The sequence below is a fragment of the Schistocerca piceifrons genome, chromosome 1, assembly GCF_021461385.2.
Source record: "Schistocerca piceifrons isolate TAMUIC-IGC-003096 chromosome 1, iqSchPice1.1, whole genome shotgun sequence".
NCBI classification, from domain to species: Eukaryota; Metazoa; Arthropoda; class Insecta; order Orthoptera; family Acrididae; genus Schistocerca; species Schistocerca piceifrons.
In genome coordinates this window covers 823,690,258-823,706,567 of record NC_060138.1, presented here as the reverse complement: position 1 = coordinate 823,706,567, position 16,310 = coordinate 823,690,258, and the positions used below count along the sequence as shown (strand labels likewise).

The 16,310-nt window shown below is 38.8% G+C and overlaps 1 protein-coding gene across 1 annotated transcript in view; it reads right to left on the bottom strand.

Moving 5' to 3' along the window:
- The window catches only part of LOC124714444 (transcription initiation factor TFIID subunit 2), a 133,413-nt gene that overhangs the window by 67,254 nt on the left and 49,849 nt on the right, over nt 1-16,310 (bottom strand). Inside the window, exons 12-13 of the mRNA XM_047243021.1 lie at nt 4,019-4,159; nt 3,338-3,531 (exon numbers count right to left, since the gene is read on the bottom strand). Coding sequence (XP_047098977.1) covers nt 3,338-3,531; nt 4,019-4,159 — 335 coding nt within the window. The remainder of the gene's footprint in view (nt 1-3,337; nt 3,532-4,018; nt 4,160-16,310) is intronic.

Genomic DNA, 16,310 nt, shown 5'->3' with positions numbered 1-16,310 from the left:
CAATTAATTTTAACAGTTTCATGGTGATACAAATTTCTTGTAAAAAAGAACAAAAGCACATAAATCACACTTTTTCTAACCTAGATGCACTCAGCAAAATGTTTCTTAACCAATTACCAGCTGCTTTAAACATTTGGGTTGCTTCTTTTGATGAGAAATGATCTATTAGTAATGCAGGCAACAGAAATGTCTCTGAGCAGCTTCTTCAGTTCAGAAAACTGCACTCTTACAAAAGGAACAACACCACACCATTATACAGGGTGTTACAAAAAGGTACGGCCAAACCTTCAGGAAACATTCCTCACACACAAAGAAAGAAAATATGTTATGAGGACATGTGTCCGGAAACACTTACTTTCCATGTTAGAGCTCATTTTATTACTTCTCTTCATATCACATTAATCATGGAATGGAAACACACAGCAACAGAACGTACCAGCGTGACTTCAAACACTTTGTTACAGGAAATGTTCAAAATGTCCTCCGTTAGCGAGGATACATGCATCCACCCTCTGTCGCATGGAATCCCTGATGCACTGATGCAGCCCTGGATAATGGCGTATTGTATCACAGCCGTCTACAATACGAGCACAAAGAGCCTCTACATTTGGTACCGGGGTTGCGTAGACAAGAGCTTTCAAATGCCCCCATAAATGAATGTCATGAGGGTTGAGGTCAGGGGAGCGTGGAGGCCATGGAATTGGTCCGCCTCTACCAATCCATCGGTCACTGAATCTGTTGTTGAGAAGCGTACGAACACTTCGACTGAAATGTGCAGGAACACCATCGTGCATGAACCACATGTTGTGCCGTACTTGTAAAGGCACATGTTCTAGCAGCATAGGTAGAGTATCCCGTATGAAATCATAATAACATGCTCCATTGAGCGTAGGTGGACGAAACTAAAATGAGCTCTAACATGGAAATTAAGCGTTTCCGGACACATGTCCACATAACATCTTTTCTTTATTTCTGTGTGAGGAATGTTTCCTGAAAGTTTGGCCGTACCTTTCTGTAACACCCTGTATAACTGGAGGTACTCCACAACTTCAGATTACACTTAATTTCATCAACAAAAAGCCATTGACAACATTTTTGTGTTGTTTGACATTTCACTATTAGTTTCTGCTACTTGATATTGTCTTCAACTGAATTAGATACACCTACGCAGTAATGTGTAGTACCCAGTTTCATCTGGATGGCGAGTAATGCATTTTCAATTGACTTCAAGGACTAGGCAAAGACAATCCACAACCCACAAAGATGGATTATAATTGGTTCTGAGGTATGCATAGTAGTTTGATGGCATCCCAGATGTGCCGCACAGGACTGAAGCCACAAGCTGGGTGGCCACAAAAGCTTTTGCTGAAGGTACAGGTCAGTCGTGTGGAAATCACTAGGTAGCTCGTATTTTTCACCAGTGTATATCTCAGTGATGTCACTCATATTTAGGTCTTTCACCTAGGTGGTCATGTAATTACAGTTGGGGTGCAGGCAACAAATTAGAGAGCAGCCTCAGTTACAACTAAGGATGGCATCAAGCATATCCCCTGAGTTGATTAGTATGAGAAGCAGTCTGTGAAATATACTAATGTTTTGGAAAGTTGCCCTGCTGAGAGCTGCGTTCAAATCTGGACAAGGCTGATGCATCATCTGTCACTCTGTCATATCACACATAGCACTGTCTGTACCTGAATGCTTCTAATAAGAGATTACTTGCACAACTAGTTGCTAGCAGCACCCAATCTGCCCACAATAATTACCAATCCTATACTACTGATTTCCCATGGTTTCAGCAGATCTTTTTTGGGGGCAAATTCTTACAAAAGACATAGCTGCAGAGTAACACAATTATACTGGACAAACTAAAATGTTATAGTATTCATCACATCCCTCTTGCATGGATGGAGAATGCTGTCACATGAATGGAGGAACATAAAACATGGAGCTCTATGAGGTTTGGTACTGAACTGGCTCTTGTTCCTAATTACATAAATGACATTTCTACGACTTTAAAGGACTGTTAAAAAACTCATGTTAACTGATGACACAAGCACACCAGTCAAGGGCCCAAACTGATTCATATGACACATGGCAAAGATGATTACTGAGCATATCTACATACAACTGGTTCACAACAAACAGTCAAAGTTTTTCTTTCACAAAGAACCATATTGTGCAATTATGAACAAATGAAAACGATCTTCTACTATTAGACACTAAGGAATTATGAAATGTAACATTCATTGGGGTCCAGCTGCATAACAATCTACAATGCAGACAGCATAAGATAAATTAATTCAAAAGCACAGTTAGCATGGTTTTCTTTTTCTTCTTCCTCTTTTTTTTCCCCTAAGGCCTATTTCTGCACATTACATTACATTTATTTATGTTGAGGGTTAGTTACCAATCTTTGGACCATGCAATGATAATATATAAGTTCCTCTGTATTTAATAAAAGTGACCAGTCAATTTTACCTTCCCGTACAGTACTGTCACCTGCAAACAGCTTTATCTGCCAGTTACGTCCTATCAAACTACCTTGAGATGTGCTAGACACTGATTTCACTTTTGATGATGTCTTCCAATGAAGAATAGTGTATTGAGTATTCAGTTCTGTTCCCAAAGAGTCTTTAGTCCAGCCACACATCTTTCCAGAAATTCCATGTGCATACAGTTTGTTTGCTAGGCAATGGTATAGAACTGTATCAAAGGATTTCTTAATGCTCTGCTCTCTCCTGTCTTCTGTATCACATGAAGAAATCAAGCAACCTTGGTTTTTAAACAAGCAGCTGACTTGGAAACAATGTTGTTTTCTATAGAGAAGTTCTTCAGTCTCCAGACAAGTCATATGTAGGCACACAGTACTTACAGTAGCGAAATTGCTCTTATAATGCACATTTCATCAGGCATCTATTCTTACGACAAAAAGACAACTACTGTTCTATGATAAATAATGTGTCCATGCACATATTGCACTAACAACAGAAGACAAAATAGTCATGAGAACATAACTGAGGAAGTAGCAGCTTCTTTTAAAGTAGTGGTTTCCCTTGTAAATAATTTTATTATGTTCAATTTAGCTTGATTAGCTACAAATAGTTTTTTTAGCTGGTAAACAACAGTTAATTGTTAGTGCAATTTCTAACAACTGCTTTGCAAAACCTGAATGAAAGCTTTCCCTTGATGATGTGATCTAGAGAATACTATGAATGAATAAATGAATGAATGAATCAGTCAGTCACAGTAATAAATATTACAAAATAAACATGACACACAACAAAAATAAGAAAAATGAAGAAATTTAACTTATGAAAACTAAAATAAGTAACTTTACCCTTGTTGAACAACTGATATAACAGGTGTGACTGTAGCTCCTAAAGCTTCTACAAGTGCAGCTCTGTAATAATTGTCTGAGTAACGGTTTTTGCTGTTATCATTGTACTTAAATAGATCCAAGAGAAAACGAATGACATCAGGTGGGCAAATGCCATGAGCATTTCGTAGTCCAGCCATTGCCACTGGTATTGTCTGAAAGAAGCTGATATGAGTATAAGACACACACAGAGTTAAAACTTTTTTTAACAGGTCAGTTTTTCTAAAGGCAGCAGGTAAATAGAATGTTCATATGCCCGTATAGTATTCTACAGTATTAAAATGAATACATGTTAATAAAAATAACCCATAGGACTTTAACACATTAAAACATGAACATACTAATTGAATTAATGTATCATAAATTCTAAAGCATTGGAATGTCAGTTCCTTGTCACTATATTCAAAGCGAAATAAATATCTGAAGCAGCTCATATTGAATTATGCTAAATTATTTACAATGCAAGGAAAACCTTCAAAACTTAATAGACTCATTTGATGATTGGAGCATGTCCACCACTGATCTTCAACAACATTACAAGCTTATATAATCTCAACACATTCAAAAACACACTGACTATAGTTAGTTTCTCTACAGTATGAGTCGCATATATATAGACACACACACAAATAATTGCAGTACCTTTTGTAGAAAGTAGTGCTGTAGATTTGCAAAATTATTTTGCCGGATGATGTGTGGACATGAAAACGATCCAAATAGTTTACGGAATATTGCCAACATTGCTGGAGGACCAGCCCAGTTAGCCACCATAGCATTTGCAACCTGCAAATAAGTATATTAAAACAGTGATCACTGTTGTCTTCTGTAAAAATCCATTAGAGACTAACTGAAAACGTTTCTTCTGAAAATACTTCTGAAATACATGTACAAGTTAATTCTACAGAACAAGCTGAAAATCCCTTTACATGCTGTTTCAAAATTACACTGACAAACTTTGAGGGGAAGTAGAAGGTGTCTTGAGGAACAAAATCACGATAGGAACCCGTGTCCGAAAATGTTATCCAGCTTCACTATAAAGCATCAAAATTACAGGCACTGGCATCTGTGTATGAACGTATATACACAGGGTAATTCTGAAATGATGTTACAAACTTTCGTGGTTGATGGAGGAGGGTAAATGTATCAATTTTAGTTAAGGGATCCTGGTCTGGAAATGAACCACTCGAAAGCTATAAGCAAAAATCATTCTGATACCTCTGATAGTGTAATACATGTATCGGTACTGGTGTTGCTAAGATTGTAGGGTACACAACTTTCAGAGTCGTAGTACAGACCAAAACAAGAAAAAAAGGCCTGTACACATGGGCTTTAAAATGCATACTTGAGTAGCTATGAGCTCTTGTACATCTCTGCTACTGTGAAACACATCTCTATTGAGTGAACAAGAGCTCATAGCTTCATAGCTCTCTCTCTCTCTCTCTCTCTCTCTCTCTCTCTCTCTCTCTCTCTCTCTGGACTTTGTATCCAGTCCAGATAGCTGTAGGGGGACCCCAAAGTGTTAGAGCAAGACTCATGGAAGTGCCCCTCATGGATGCAACTTAACACTCTAGTGAAAAAATGACAAAGCACTCAAAACAAAATTCCACAGTTTGAAACATTTCTAAAAAGCAATGGTGCTTGTGTAATTCAAGATACAGCAAATCAACTAATACCCCAAATTTGTAGTAATGACATTTTTGGAATTTAAAAAAAAAGATGTAATGTGGCAGGAATATTTACATTAGTTTGTCTATTGCAAAAGCTATGTCTTGGTTTGTCTCACTCTTTAACATCAACACCATCTGACATCATGTTAATACAATATGGGCTTTGAGTTTGCTATCATCAGTCTGGCACGTGAAGTCTCCAAATAACATCTTTTGTAAATATCGCCTAATGGCAATTGCATATGAGACTGTATATTTTTCTTATATTGTTCACGTATATGAGGTTTCATATGCATATTGTAAGTACTTGTACCTACTATGCACAAGGTGTACAACTTTGCTTCCGCCGTTTTTTCCCCAACATTTGAGGCTTTAATGAAACAAATTGGTTACACATGTATCATTCAAAGTATTTTCCATTGCTGGCCACTACTTTCTCCCATCTTTCGGGCAGTTTACGAATCCTGCATTGAAAAAACTGTTCATCTTTTGAAACGATCCACAAATCAATCCAATTTGTGACTTCTTCATGAGATTGGAAGTGTTGGTCAGCCAGGCCATGCACCATTGATCTAAACAGGTGATAGTTAGAGGGAGCAATGTCTGGAGAATACGGCGAGTGGGGTAGGACTTCCCATTTTAACGTTTCCAAGTATGTTTTGGCCTCTTTTGCAACGTGGGGTCGAGCATTGTCGTGCTGCAAAATCACTTTATTGTGCCTCTCGCTGTATTGCAGCCATTTGTCTTTTAATGCTCCACTCAAATGCATTAATTGCATTTGATAACGAGCACCTGTGATGGTTTCACTTGGTTTTAACACCTCATAGTACACGACGCGAAGCTGGTCCCACCAAATGCAGAGCATGATCTCGGAGCTGCAAATATTCAGTTTGGCCGTCAATGTGGAAGCATGGCCAGGATATCCCCATAATTGTTTGCATTTAGGGTTATCGTAATGATCCCATTTTTCGTCCCCGGTCACAATGCAATGCAGAAATTCCTTCCGTTTTTGCCTCTTAAGCAACTGTTCACAAACACACAAACACCGTTCAATGTCTCTTGGTTTCAGCTCACATGGGACACAAGTTCCTTGTTTCTGAATCATGCCGATAGCCTTGAGACATTTTGAAATGGCTTGGTGTGTCACTCCCACTAATCGTGCCAATTCTTGCGATTCTTCACTCAGCAATGTCTCCAATTCTGCATCTTCAAAAATATTCTCTCTTCCACCACTATGCCGGTCTACGACATTAAAATCACCATTCTTGAAGTGTTGAAACCACTCACGACATATTCTTGCATTAATAGTGTCCTTACCATACGTACTTGAGAGCATTCGATGAGACTCAGCCACTGTTTTCTTTATATTGAAACACAACATTAACACCTCCTGCAAAGGACGAGAATCAGGCTCGTAAACTGAAATTTTCAATCAAGAACAACTTTATTATGCAGACACAAATCGGCTAGTGTTTGAATGAAGTTATGTTGACCGAGGTCCAAACTAGCTGCCTGACATCTGCGATCTGTTTCTTTCAACCGATACTTATCGTTGTCGCCACCTATTGGCAAACAGCGGAAGCAAAGTTGTACGCCCACCGTTATCTGATGATGATGACTCAAAAGGCATCAGAAATAAAGTTTTTAATGATCATGACATTTCAATGGAATTACTACATGCCAAGTCTGTGAGGTCGCATACCTTACAAATGGAAGACTTCATCAGTGAAACAGAAGAAAGAGGATGACTTTAGCACCAGTTTATGCCAAAGAAAGGAGCGAAATTCATAGTGTAGAACAAAAAAAGTCTTCTACTAAAGGTGGCTAATTATATAACAGCTCCTGTTATATAATGTAATAATTCACATTTTGTCATTACTGTTGAGTGTTATCTGCCACCCCCTTTCTACACCTTCTAAGATTTAACTCTTGCTTCCCACTGTCTTTTCGTCCCCTGCTCAGCTGCCCCACTATACTCTCTCCCTATTGCTATACCTGTCCTCCCTCTAAAATCCGTCTACCCTGACAATTACTCATCAAGAGCCAGTGGATGCCACAGACATAGAGATGTGATGCTATCTGATCTTTGTACCTGCCTATACATTATACATTGTTCATCTACAGGTGACTGACTGACTGTCCTCTTTTTGTACACAGCAAGCACTCCTCGGCACTTGATTTAGAAACACCCACTCGGTAGTGTGCAGTACCCCAATTCACTCTGATGATGGCAGTGTTGAATCACAGCATGGGCTTCACAGGAAACCGCCAACATTGGGAGCCACCCTGATCCCTATCACTCAGTGTGCAATACTCAGTGAGGGCTGTAGCACAGATGAACTTAATGGAATTAAGGTCAGGTGACATGGAGGGGCCACATAAGCACTCACACACATGGAACGCCCCTCAAATGAGTCTGGTAATAACTGGGAGCAGTCGAATATTGCTTTATCTTCCTGAATGGGCTACAACAAATAAATATGCTCCACATAGGAATATCTTTACCATACTTCTACTGAGTGTCTGTCAGCAAGTGAATTGCATTGCCTCAAATAGTGTGTGATGTGCTTGTAGAGTGTTATTAGCTGGCATCAACATGCTTCATGACTCATCAGTCCTCGTGACCTTTCCCCACACTGCAAGCCTACAAAGACTGTTCCTTAAGCACATGCTATCCTCTGTGTCCAGTGACATGCAGTGAGCAAAAAAAATGTGCAAGGCAGTTGTTTGTATACTTCACAATGATCATGTGGCACATCTTTTTAGGTGTCTATCTCTGTAGGTCTTTGCAAGGACATTAGGAAATCAGGTGAGGAATTGCTTATTACTACAGATGTGTCCACACGTCTGAAGACTGTAAGAGGGAACATTTTGCAGTGGAGCACAAAGTGGAATGCACTGGAAAGGAGCTCTGGTTCACTCAGCCCCCTTTATTCAAGGTACCAATATCTTAGAAACCAAACTCCAGTCCTCTGATGGCTTCATAAGAAAGACTGTCCACATTTAACTAACCATTAAATACACTTGCAGTCTGACACTTAATATCCTTTCAAATACCCCATGCCCCCTCCAGAAACTCATTCAGGTACACACACACACACACACACACACACACACACACACACACACACACTTGGTACAACAAGCACTCATTTCAGCAACAACTGGTATATGCCACATGACAAAAGATGCATCATGTGGAGAGGTATTCGTTTCATAACCATACTCCTGAAGATACCTATAAAGTGTTGTAATGTAGAAAATTATTACAAGTTGTCACTTTGCATTGAGAACATAGGTTGCTGTGGAGCCAGGAGGAGAGAGATCATTTTCTCATGTTTGCACAGCTGACACTGGCTACTGGGCCGGGCAAGCAGTGTACTTGACAAATGCTGCATGCAATATGTTACACATACTCTCTATGAATCTGAAGAAGTACTATTAAATATTAATTGATATTTTTCATACTTAGTGTACCAAATTCTTTGGATAACAGAACCATACTGCTAAAATTTCATATCAATAACTTCAATACTTTCGGAGATATGAATTTTTACCTAAAACACATAATAACCGTGCTGGCATTGTGAATCCAAATTAGGGACTGTAATGTATTCATCTACAGTATCAACTGAAACTCCAGCCACGAGGACAGGATCATATAATCCAATTGCTGGAATTTTCTTTAGTTTCATTGCCACAGATTTCTAGTGTAATTAACAGTACATTGGAAAATTATTATTTCATTGAGTTTAGTTTGTGTAAGTGTTTTGGAGAGACTGAGAGAGTGAATGGAGGATATACGTAAAGTGGGAATGTGATATTTTATTAAAACTATGTAAATGTAAGCATGAGAAAGGTGTGTAATAGGGGAGTTTGTGACGTATGTCCGAGTGAGCTTGAATTAGCAAAAGGGAGCCAAAAGGGGCGTTTATTAAATTTATTAGTAATTTATTTGTGGAAAGGTATTATATTTTGTTTGCATTAAATTTTATTTAGTTTCAGAATTATGAAATTTTTAGTCCACATTACTTGTGGAAATCTGATTGGCTGACATTAGAAATACCGTGAGTATAGAAGCTCTCCAGATGATCTGACCGGCTGCTTAACATACTAGCCAATAGGAATTCAGTGCTTCCTGCACATTTGAATAGGGCTTTGTGCTTCAGATCTATGAGTTGAGATAGTTGTTCAGGAACTGTCTTCTGTTAAACACCTGTGTTAAATCGCCTGATCAAATCTGTACCAAAATGAATAAATCCACACGTATGATCTGTTCTCGTGTAGTTGATGAAGTGACTACAGTGTTGTATATTTTGAGAAAGTTTGAGCTTTGTGAGTGACTTATTTTAGGACATTTCGCATGTGAATATTTCAAGTCGTACATAAACTATGCGTAGCATGTTTCGTGCAAATTACGAGACGTTATGGTGAGCACTTCTGTACAAGAAGACTATTGAACAACTGACAGTGTTAACTTGCAAGTAGTCATGGGTCAATGACTGTTTAGGACATTTAAAATACTGGGTCGGACGAAATATCTTCTGGCTGCTTTTGGGTGTGAACTTGTTACAGGCACAGTCAGTAACATTGCATAATTACTGTCAGGATATTAAATAAGGACTTGATAGCTATTTCCTGTGTTTCAAAGACAATAAACAAGCTTACAGGAAATTTTAGACATTTTTCAAATGAGTCATGCAAGAATCCTGAACACCCGATAGTTAAACTAACTTTTAAATGCTGCCCATGGACTGGAGTTATGTGGCCTTTGCGTGGTGGGTATTTAGCTAACTTTTCGTCAATGCAGAGTGAAGAGCAGACAACCTGAAACCTATCCAGGTAGGTGGACTGATTGTTAAAAGGGTAGTGAGAGACCAACCCGCCCCACCGCAATGTAGGTCTTGGCAATGTAGGGTGACTTGCATGAGTCAATGATATAGACAGCCATACTGCAACTGAAACTGCAACAGAGGCCAGAAGCCATACACACCTGCGAGTCCTGAGGATGAGCAGCAGCTTTTTCAGTATGGACAGGGCAAAACTCCAGTTAATTGATTGATCTGACCTTTTAACATACGCAAACGTGGCCTTGCTATGTTGGTGTGGCAAGTGCCAAAGCAAGAGGAAACTACTGTTGTCATTTTGCCTGAGAGTAGCAGCTCTACTGCATGGCTTAATGATGATGGAATCCTCTTCATTAAAATATTCAGGAGATAAAATAGTCTGGGTCGGGACCAGTCCACAGGATTTCATCATCAGGAAAGACAAAACTGGCATTCTATAGGTCGGAATGTGGACTGTTGCATCGCTTACTTGGGTAGGTGGGTTACAGAGTTTAAAAAGGGGAAATAGATTGGTAGAAGATAGTACAGTAAATTAAAAGAAATGTATAACAAAAACATAAGTGAACCATACAAAGATGAATAGTAAATTAAAAGAAACAAATAACAACTTATGTGAATCGCTCAGAGAATTCAAAGATCAACCGGGCAGTTAAACTAAAGAAATGAATAAAAGTATAAGTGAATCACATAAACAGTTAAAAGACAATTTGTACACTCAAATACTGGAAACATAGTGAACTGAACTTTACTGCCAGAAAGTGGAAACAAATAACAAACTTTTATGGGCAAGAAACAAGTTAAAAAATGAACTTAAGAATAAGAAGATCCAGTATGCAGAAATTAAGTTAGAAATCTAAGAAAATCAGGGCAGAAACAGCCAAATTCTTGGAGTGGAATTTGGTTTAGAAGCTGATGAAATCTTTCAATAGTTATGGTGATTACTTCTGAAATAATAAACAGTTTACCTACTTTTTCTCCATTGTCCCTTATATAAAACCTCAGAAGCTCACAAAGTAAAAGAAGGCACAAATCCTCAAATTTGACATTAGCAGGATCCAACTATTCTCTTGGAAGAATCAAAGAAAAAGCTGTGAAACAATTGCCAACAATTCAAAAGCAGATTGATCAAAACAGCATTAACACTAATCCTGCTACAGAAAAGGAAAAAAGCACTCTTCATGGAGTGAGGAATGAGACCACGCAACCCAATCTCAACAAGATGCATACAACAATTGGTACAGCAATAAGACAGAGGGCAATAACAAAACATTCCTGACAGTGACAAAAAGAGACAATCCAAATTAATCAGAAAGATTAAAAGTATTGGTTGTTAGAACAAATCCTATGGCATCTCGGAATCATCAGTTTGGTAATGGAGGTGTAGGGGGAGGGAGGAGCGAGGGGGAATTGTAAATTGAGACGAAGACTTGAATACAGTAAACAAGTTCAACTGGATGTAGCTTACTGTAGTCATGAAAAGAACAGACTGTCACAGGATAGGCCAGCACAGAGAGGTGCACTAAACAGGCTTGGAACTGAGGGCACAACAAGAACACTTATTGAAGAGCAGATGTTACGCACTTGCATATACAAGGGTGGTTTGAAAAGTTCTTAGAATGGAATACAAAAAAAGTACTTACGTAACTGAAATTTCTTTTATTTTTCAATGTAGTATCCTTGTAGATTAATGCACTTGGTTCAACGGTGCTCCAATGCCTTGATCTCATCTCGAAAATGAGTTTCCTTCAGGCCTGCAAAATAGCTTGTCAACTCCAGCTATCAATTCTTCATTTGAAGTGAATATTCGTCCACCAAGAAAAATTTTCAGTTTTGGGAAGAGACAGAAGTCTGACAGACCCATATCAGGTGAATACGGTGGGTGTGGCAACAATTCATACCTTAGTTAGTGTAATTTTGCCATGGTAAAGGCACATGTGTGTGGGTGAACATTGTCTTGATGGAAGATAACTTTCTTCCTTGCTAAACCTGGCCTTTTTTTGCATATATTTTGTTGCAATTTGTCCAGAATGTTAGCATAGTATTCTCCGGTAATTGTTAGCCCAGTGGGGAGATAATCTACAAACAGAATCCAATTCACATACCAGAGCACTGATGCCATGACCTTTCCCGATGAAGGAATTGTCTTTGCTTTCTTTGGTGGCAGAGATTCAGCATGTTTCCAATGCTCTGACTGTTGTTTGTCTCTGGGACATAGTAGTGCACCCAACTACAAACCGGCACAAAAAATCTTGTTCGTTTCTCCTAAAACGAGCCAAACATTGTTCTGATATGCCCATCCTCAAGCGCTTTTGATCCAGCATCAAGAGTGGCGGCACCCATCTTGCAGATAATTTTTTCATTTCTAATTCTGCAGTTAAAATGTGATATACCCTTTCAGATGACATCTGGAAAGCACAAGCAATTTCATGCACTTTCAATCCGCAATCCTCCATGACCATTTTGTGTACTTTTGCTATGATTTCTCGACTAGTGAGACATCTTGGCCGACCACTGTATGGATCATCATCTAAGCTCTCCCGACCAAATTTAAATGCATTTGTCCACTTGGCAACAGTTGAACAGGAAGGAGCAGAGTCCCCCAGTGTATTCTAGAAATCGGCATGAATGTCCTTTGCTTTCATACCTTTCAAGTTCTTAATCACTACTCGGATCTCAATTTTTTCCATCTTTGCAAATCACTGCACGGGAACAACAGAGCCACATCACTGCCACACCTCTCTTCCAAGAGCACTGACGTGGTACATGTTTACTGGCAACAGTCCAATGAATATCACGTGAACAGCTCATTGTGCTAGTGCTGACCTCTCATGGTGATTCCGAGAACTTTTCAAACCACCGTGGCATATGCAAGGTCTTCAGACCTATCTTCCCCTTACTTTTTCTTAGAAATGGTGCAACCGATCTTTTTTTAAGTAAAACACATTTTCGGAAATCCGATTAGGATGATCAGATGGTGAACCTTACAATGCCTGGAAACAGCTGGAAAATGGAGAAAATAAACTCAACTTCAGTATTCCAAATAAGAACAAGGAAAAAATTAGTACCATTGAAAAGATATCTCAAAACTGAATATTTTTAGTCAAAACGGATATTTGTGGATTTAGAGTCATTTGATGACATCATCAATAATTCTTTATGGAGCTGATGGTTTGAGCAACATTTGAGGAAATAAAAATAAAGTTGTATGTACTATTTAACATCATGGCCAGGACAATCTTTTCTTTTTTTACATTTTTTACTTTGAATAAATTTTATTTGCTACTGTAACAATTATAACAGATTATTATACAACACTGCAGTTTTAAGTTTAAGGAAAAATTTGTTTAAAATGCTTTTCACCTTGTTTCAAGCATTGTCACACCTCTCTTTGCGCATTTGAATATCCCAAAGTATGTCTGCATCGTCAAACAACTGACATGCTTTTTTAATTTTACCTTTCTTATGCCTTGTGGGACACTGTTGCTAGACAATGTCTTTCATGCTTTAATAAAAGTATGCTTAGCTAACAAGAGAAAACATTCTAGACACCCATTTTGCTGCAACCACATTACCAGCCATGATGCTAATGGAACATCTAACAACCCTGTCCGTTCATATTGAAGAAATTCAGAATACCACTAATCACTCATTTGTTCATCAAGAAAATAAGGTATTTATGCTCCATACTAGCTGGTTTTTTTATTGACATAACCAATGGGGGTTTTCTTCTGACCAATAGTCACCATTGTTCATATTTACCTCACCTTTAGATTTGAAAGTAGTTTTATGAGTCCACAACATGGCAGTTTGTGTTTTGATATTTGAACTAGGTGACAAAGATGTTTCTTGTCTGAAAATCATGTTCACTTAATGTTTTATATACACAGAAGTGATACAGACATAAAGAACTATCATGCAGAAGTCTTCAGATAGTACTTCTGCTTGCCCCCGAATCCCATGGTGTTCTTCCTCTAGAGAGATGTGGGTCAAGATTTATTGCAGCAGGCATATTGGCACTTTCATTGCTTATTTACTTATTTACATGTCAAGTTCCATCTCTAACATGTCTTCACTTGTTTATTATGAGTGTGGATTGGTTTTACCAGGCCACTACTGTGAATCAGTGCCTCCAGTCACAGAAAAATGTGCTGTGACCGGCATATATAATCTTGCTATATCTCTGCACAGGCCTGCCCTATAAAATCACAGTTCAGGAGAGATAATATGAAATTATGTTTGTCAAAGAAAGTGATTCATCTCCAAAAAGTCTAATTGGTTTGGTTTCCACCCATTACAGCTTTTACTACAAGACATGTAATTCACAGGAAGTCAGCATACAACCTGCAATGAAAGCGATGCAGATGGACAGACTCTCAATAAAGTAAGTATGGTATCGATAGCTACAATGCCACAGAGTAGGCACAAGTTCTTAGGTTGGCACTATGACACTGACACTGGTGACAGCGCCCTCTAGCCGGCACTGTGCAGCTCTACGAGTGCCGCTCCAGATTCTCCCGATTTGATTCCGAGTAGAGAACCAACCAATATTGTTTCATTTTCATAGTGGGCGAGCCACTACAGATTTTTCCTGTGTTAGCTCTGATACATCTGGCTTCGCACCTACGTGCTCCTCAGTAGAAAGTTATGTATTCTCATATTTTAGTGTGCTGAGATATAGTAAAACCACTTTTACTTTAATAGCAGTACTGAGATTTTACCTCACATGCTCCTACTCACTTCCTACATTCGGCCTACCTTTCAGTTTACAGGAGCAGATCCACACTCCACCTTCCAGGCAGGATATAAAAATAAGTATTTTATTTTATTTCATAATTTATATAATGTGGTACACTGATTTAGCTGGACTACAATGAGAAATATTAATTATTCATTTATAAATATGTAAGCCTGCCCGGCTAGCTGCACAGTCTAACACACTGCTTCCCGAGCGGGAAGGCATGCCAGTCACTGGCACGAATCTGCCCAGCGGATTTGTGTCGAGGTCTGGTGTGCTGGCCAGCCTGAGGATGGTTTTTAAGGCTGTTTTCCATCTGCCTCAGTGAATTGGGCTGATTCCCCTTATTCCTACAAAGTTACACTATGTCGGCAATTACTGCACAAACACTGTCTCCACATACGCGTACAACATAATTACTCTACCACACAAACATTTGCGGTTAGACTTGTCTGGTAAGAGACATTCCTGGGGGGAGGGAGGGGGGAGGGGCCCTGGGAGCCAAACCATACAGTACACAATAACCCTGGGTTTGGTGTGGGGTGGCGGTGAGGTGGATGGACTGCTGTGGCCTGTGGTGGACCACTGACGGCTAAGGCGGAACGAAGCATCATCATCATTTCTAGGTCCCTTGGTCAATACACAATAAACACACAATACATATGTAAGGATTGTTTTTAATTCTAACCAAAAATTAAAGCATATATATTCAGTAAACTAATATTCCCTCATCCACATAGTAGTACTATACATTACAATAGAACCTTTCGTACCATTTTTATTTCTAATTCTGACTAAAAATTACATGTATACATCTCATCTACATCTACATCTGCATCTACATGATTACTCTGCAATTCACAATTAAATGCATGGCAGAGGGTGCAGCAACCCCTATCGTTCCACTATCAAACAGCATGCGGGAAAAATGAACACTTAAATCTTTTTGTGTGAGGTCTGATTTCTCTTGTTTCATTATTCTCATCACCTCTTCCTACGTAGGTGGACAACAACAGAATACTTTCACACTCTGAGGAGAAAGTTGGTGATTGAAATTTCACGAGAAGGTCCTGCAGTGGCAAAAAACGGCTTTGTTTTGATGACTGCCATCAAAATTTGTGTATCATATCCATGGCACTCTCTCCCTTATTTCACGATAATACTAAATGAGATGTCCTCCTCTGAACTTTCTAGATGTCCTCCGTCAGTCACATCTGATGCAGATCGCACACTGCACAGCAATACTCCAGAAGACGGTGGACAAGTGTAGTGTAAGTGGTCTCTTAAGTACATTTGTTACATTTTCTAAGTGTTTTGCCAACAAATCAGTCTTTAGTTTGCTTCCCCCATAACATTATCTATGTGACTTTTCCAATTTAAGTTATTTATAATTGCAATCCCTAAGTATGTAGTTGATTTACAGTCTTTAGATTTGCTTGACTTGTAGAATAACTGCAAATTAGCACATTCTTTTTAGTGCTTATGTCAATGACTTCACACTTTTCATGAATTGTCACTTTCTGCACCCTACAGATATCTCATCTAAATCATTTTACAATTCATTCCGATTAATATCATCTACAAACAATCTCAGAGGGCTGCACAGATTGTCTCCTAAATTGTTTTTGTAGATCAGCTGCATGAATATCAAGATCTCAGATGTGAAACCAGCCCTAAGCAAAGAA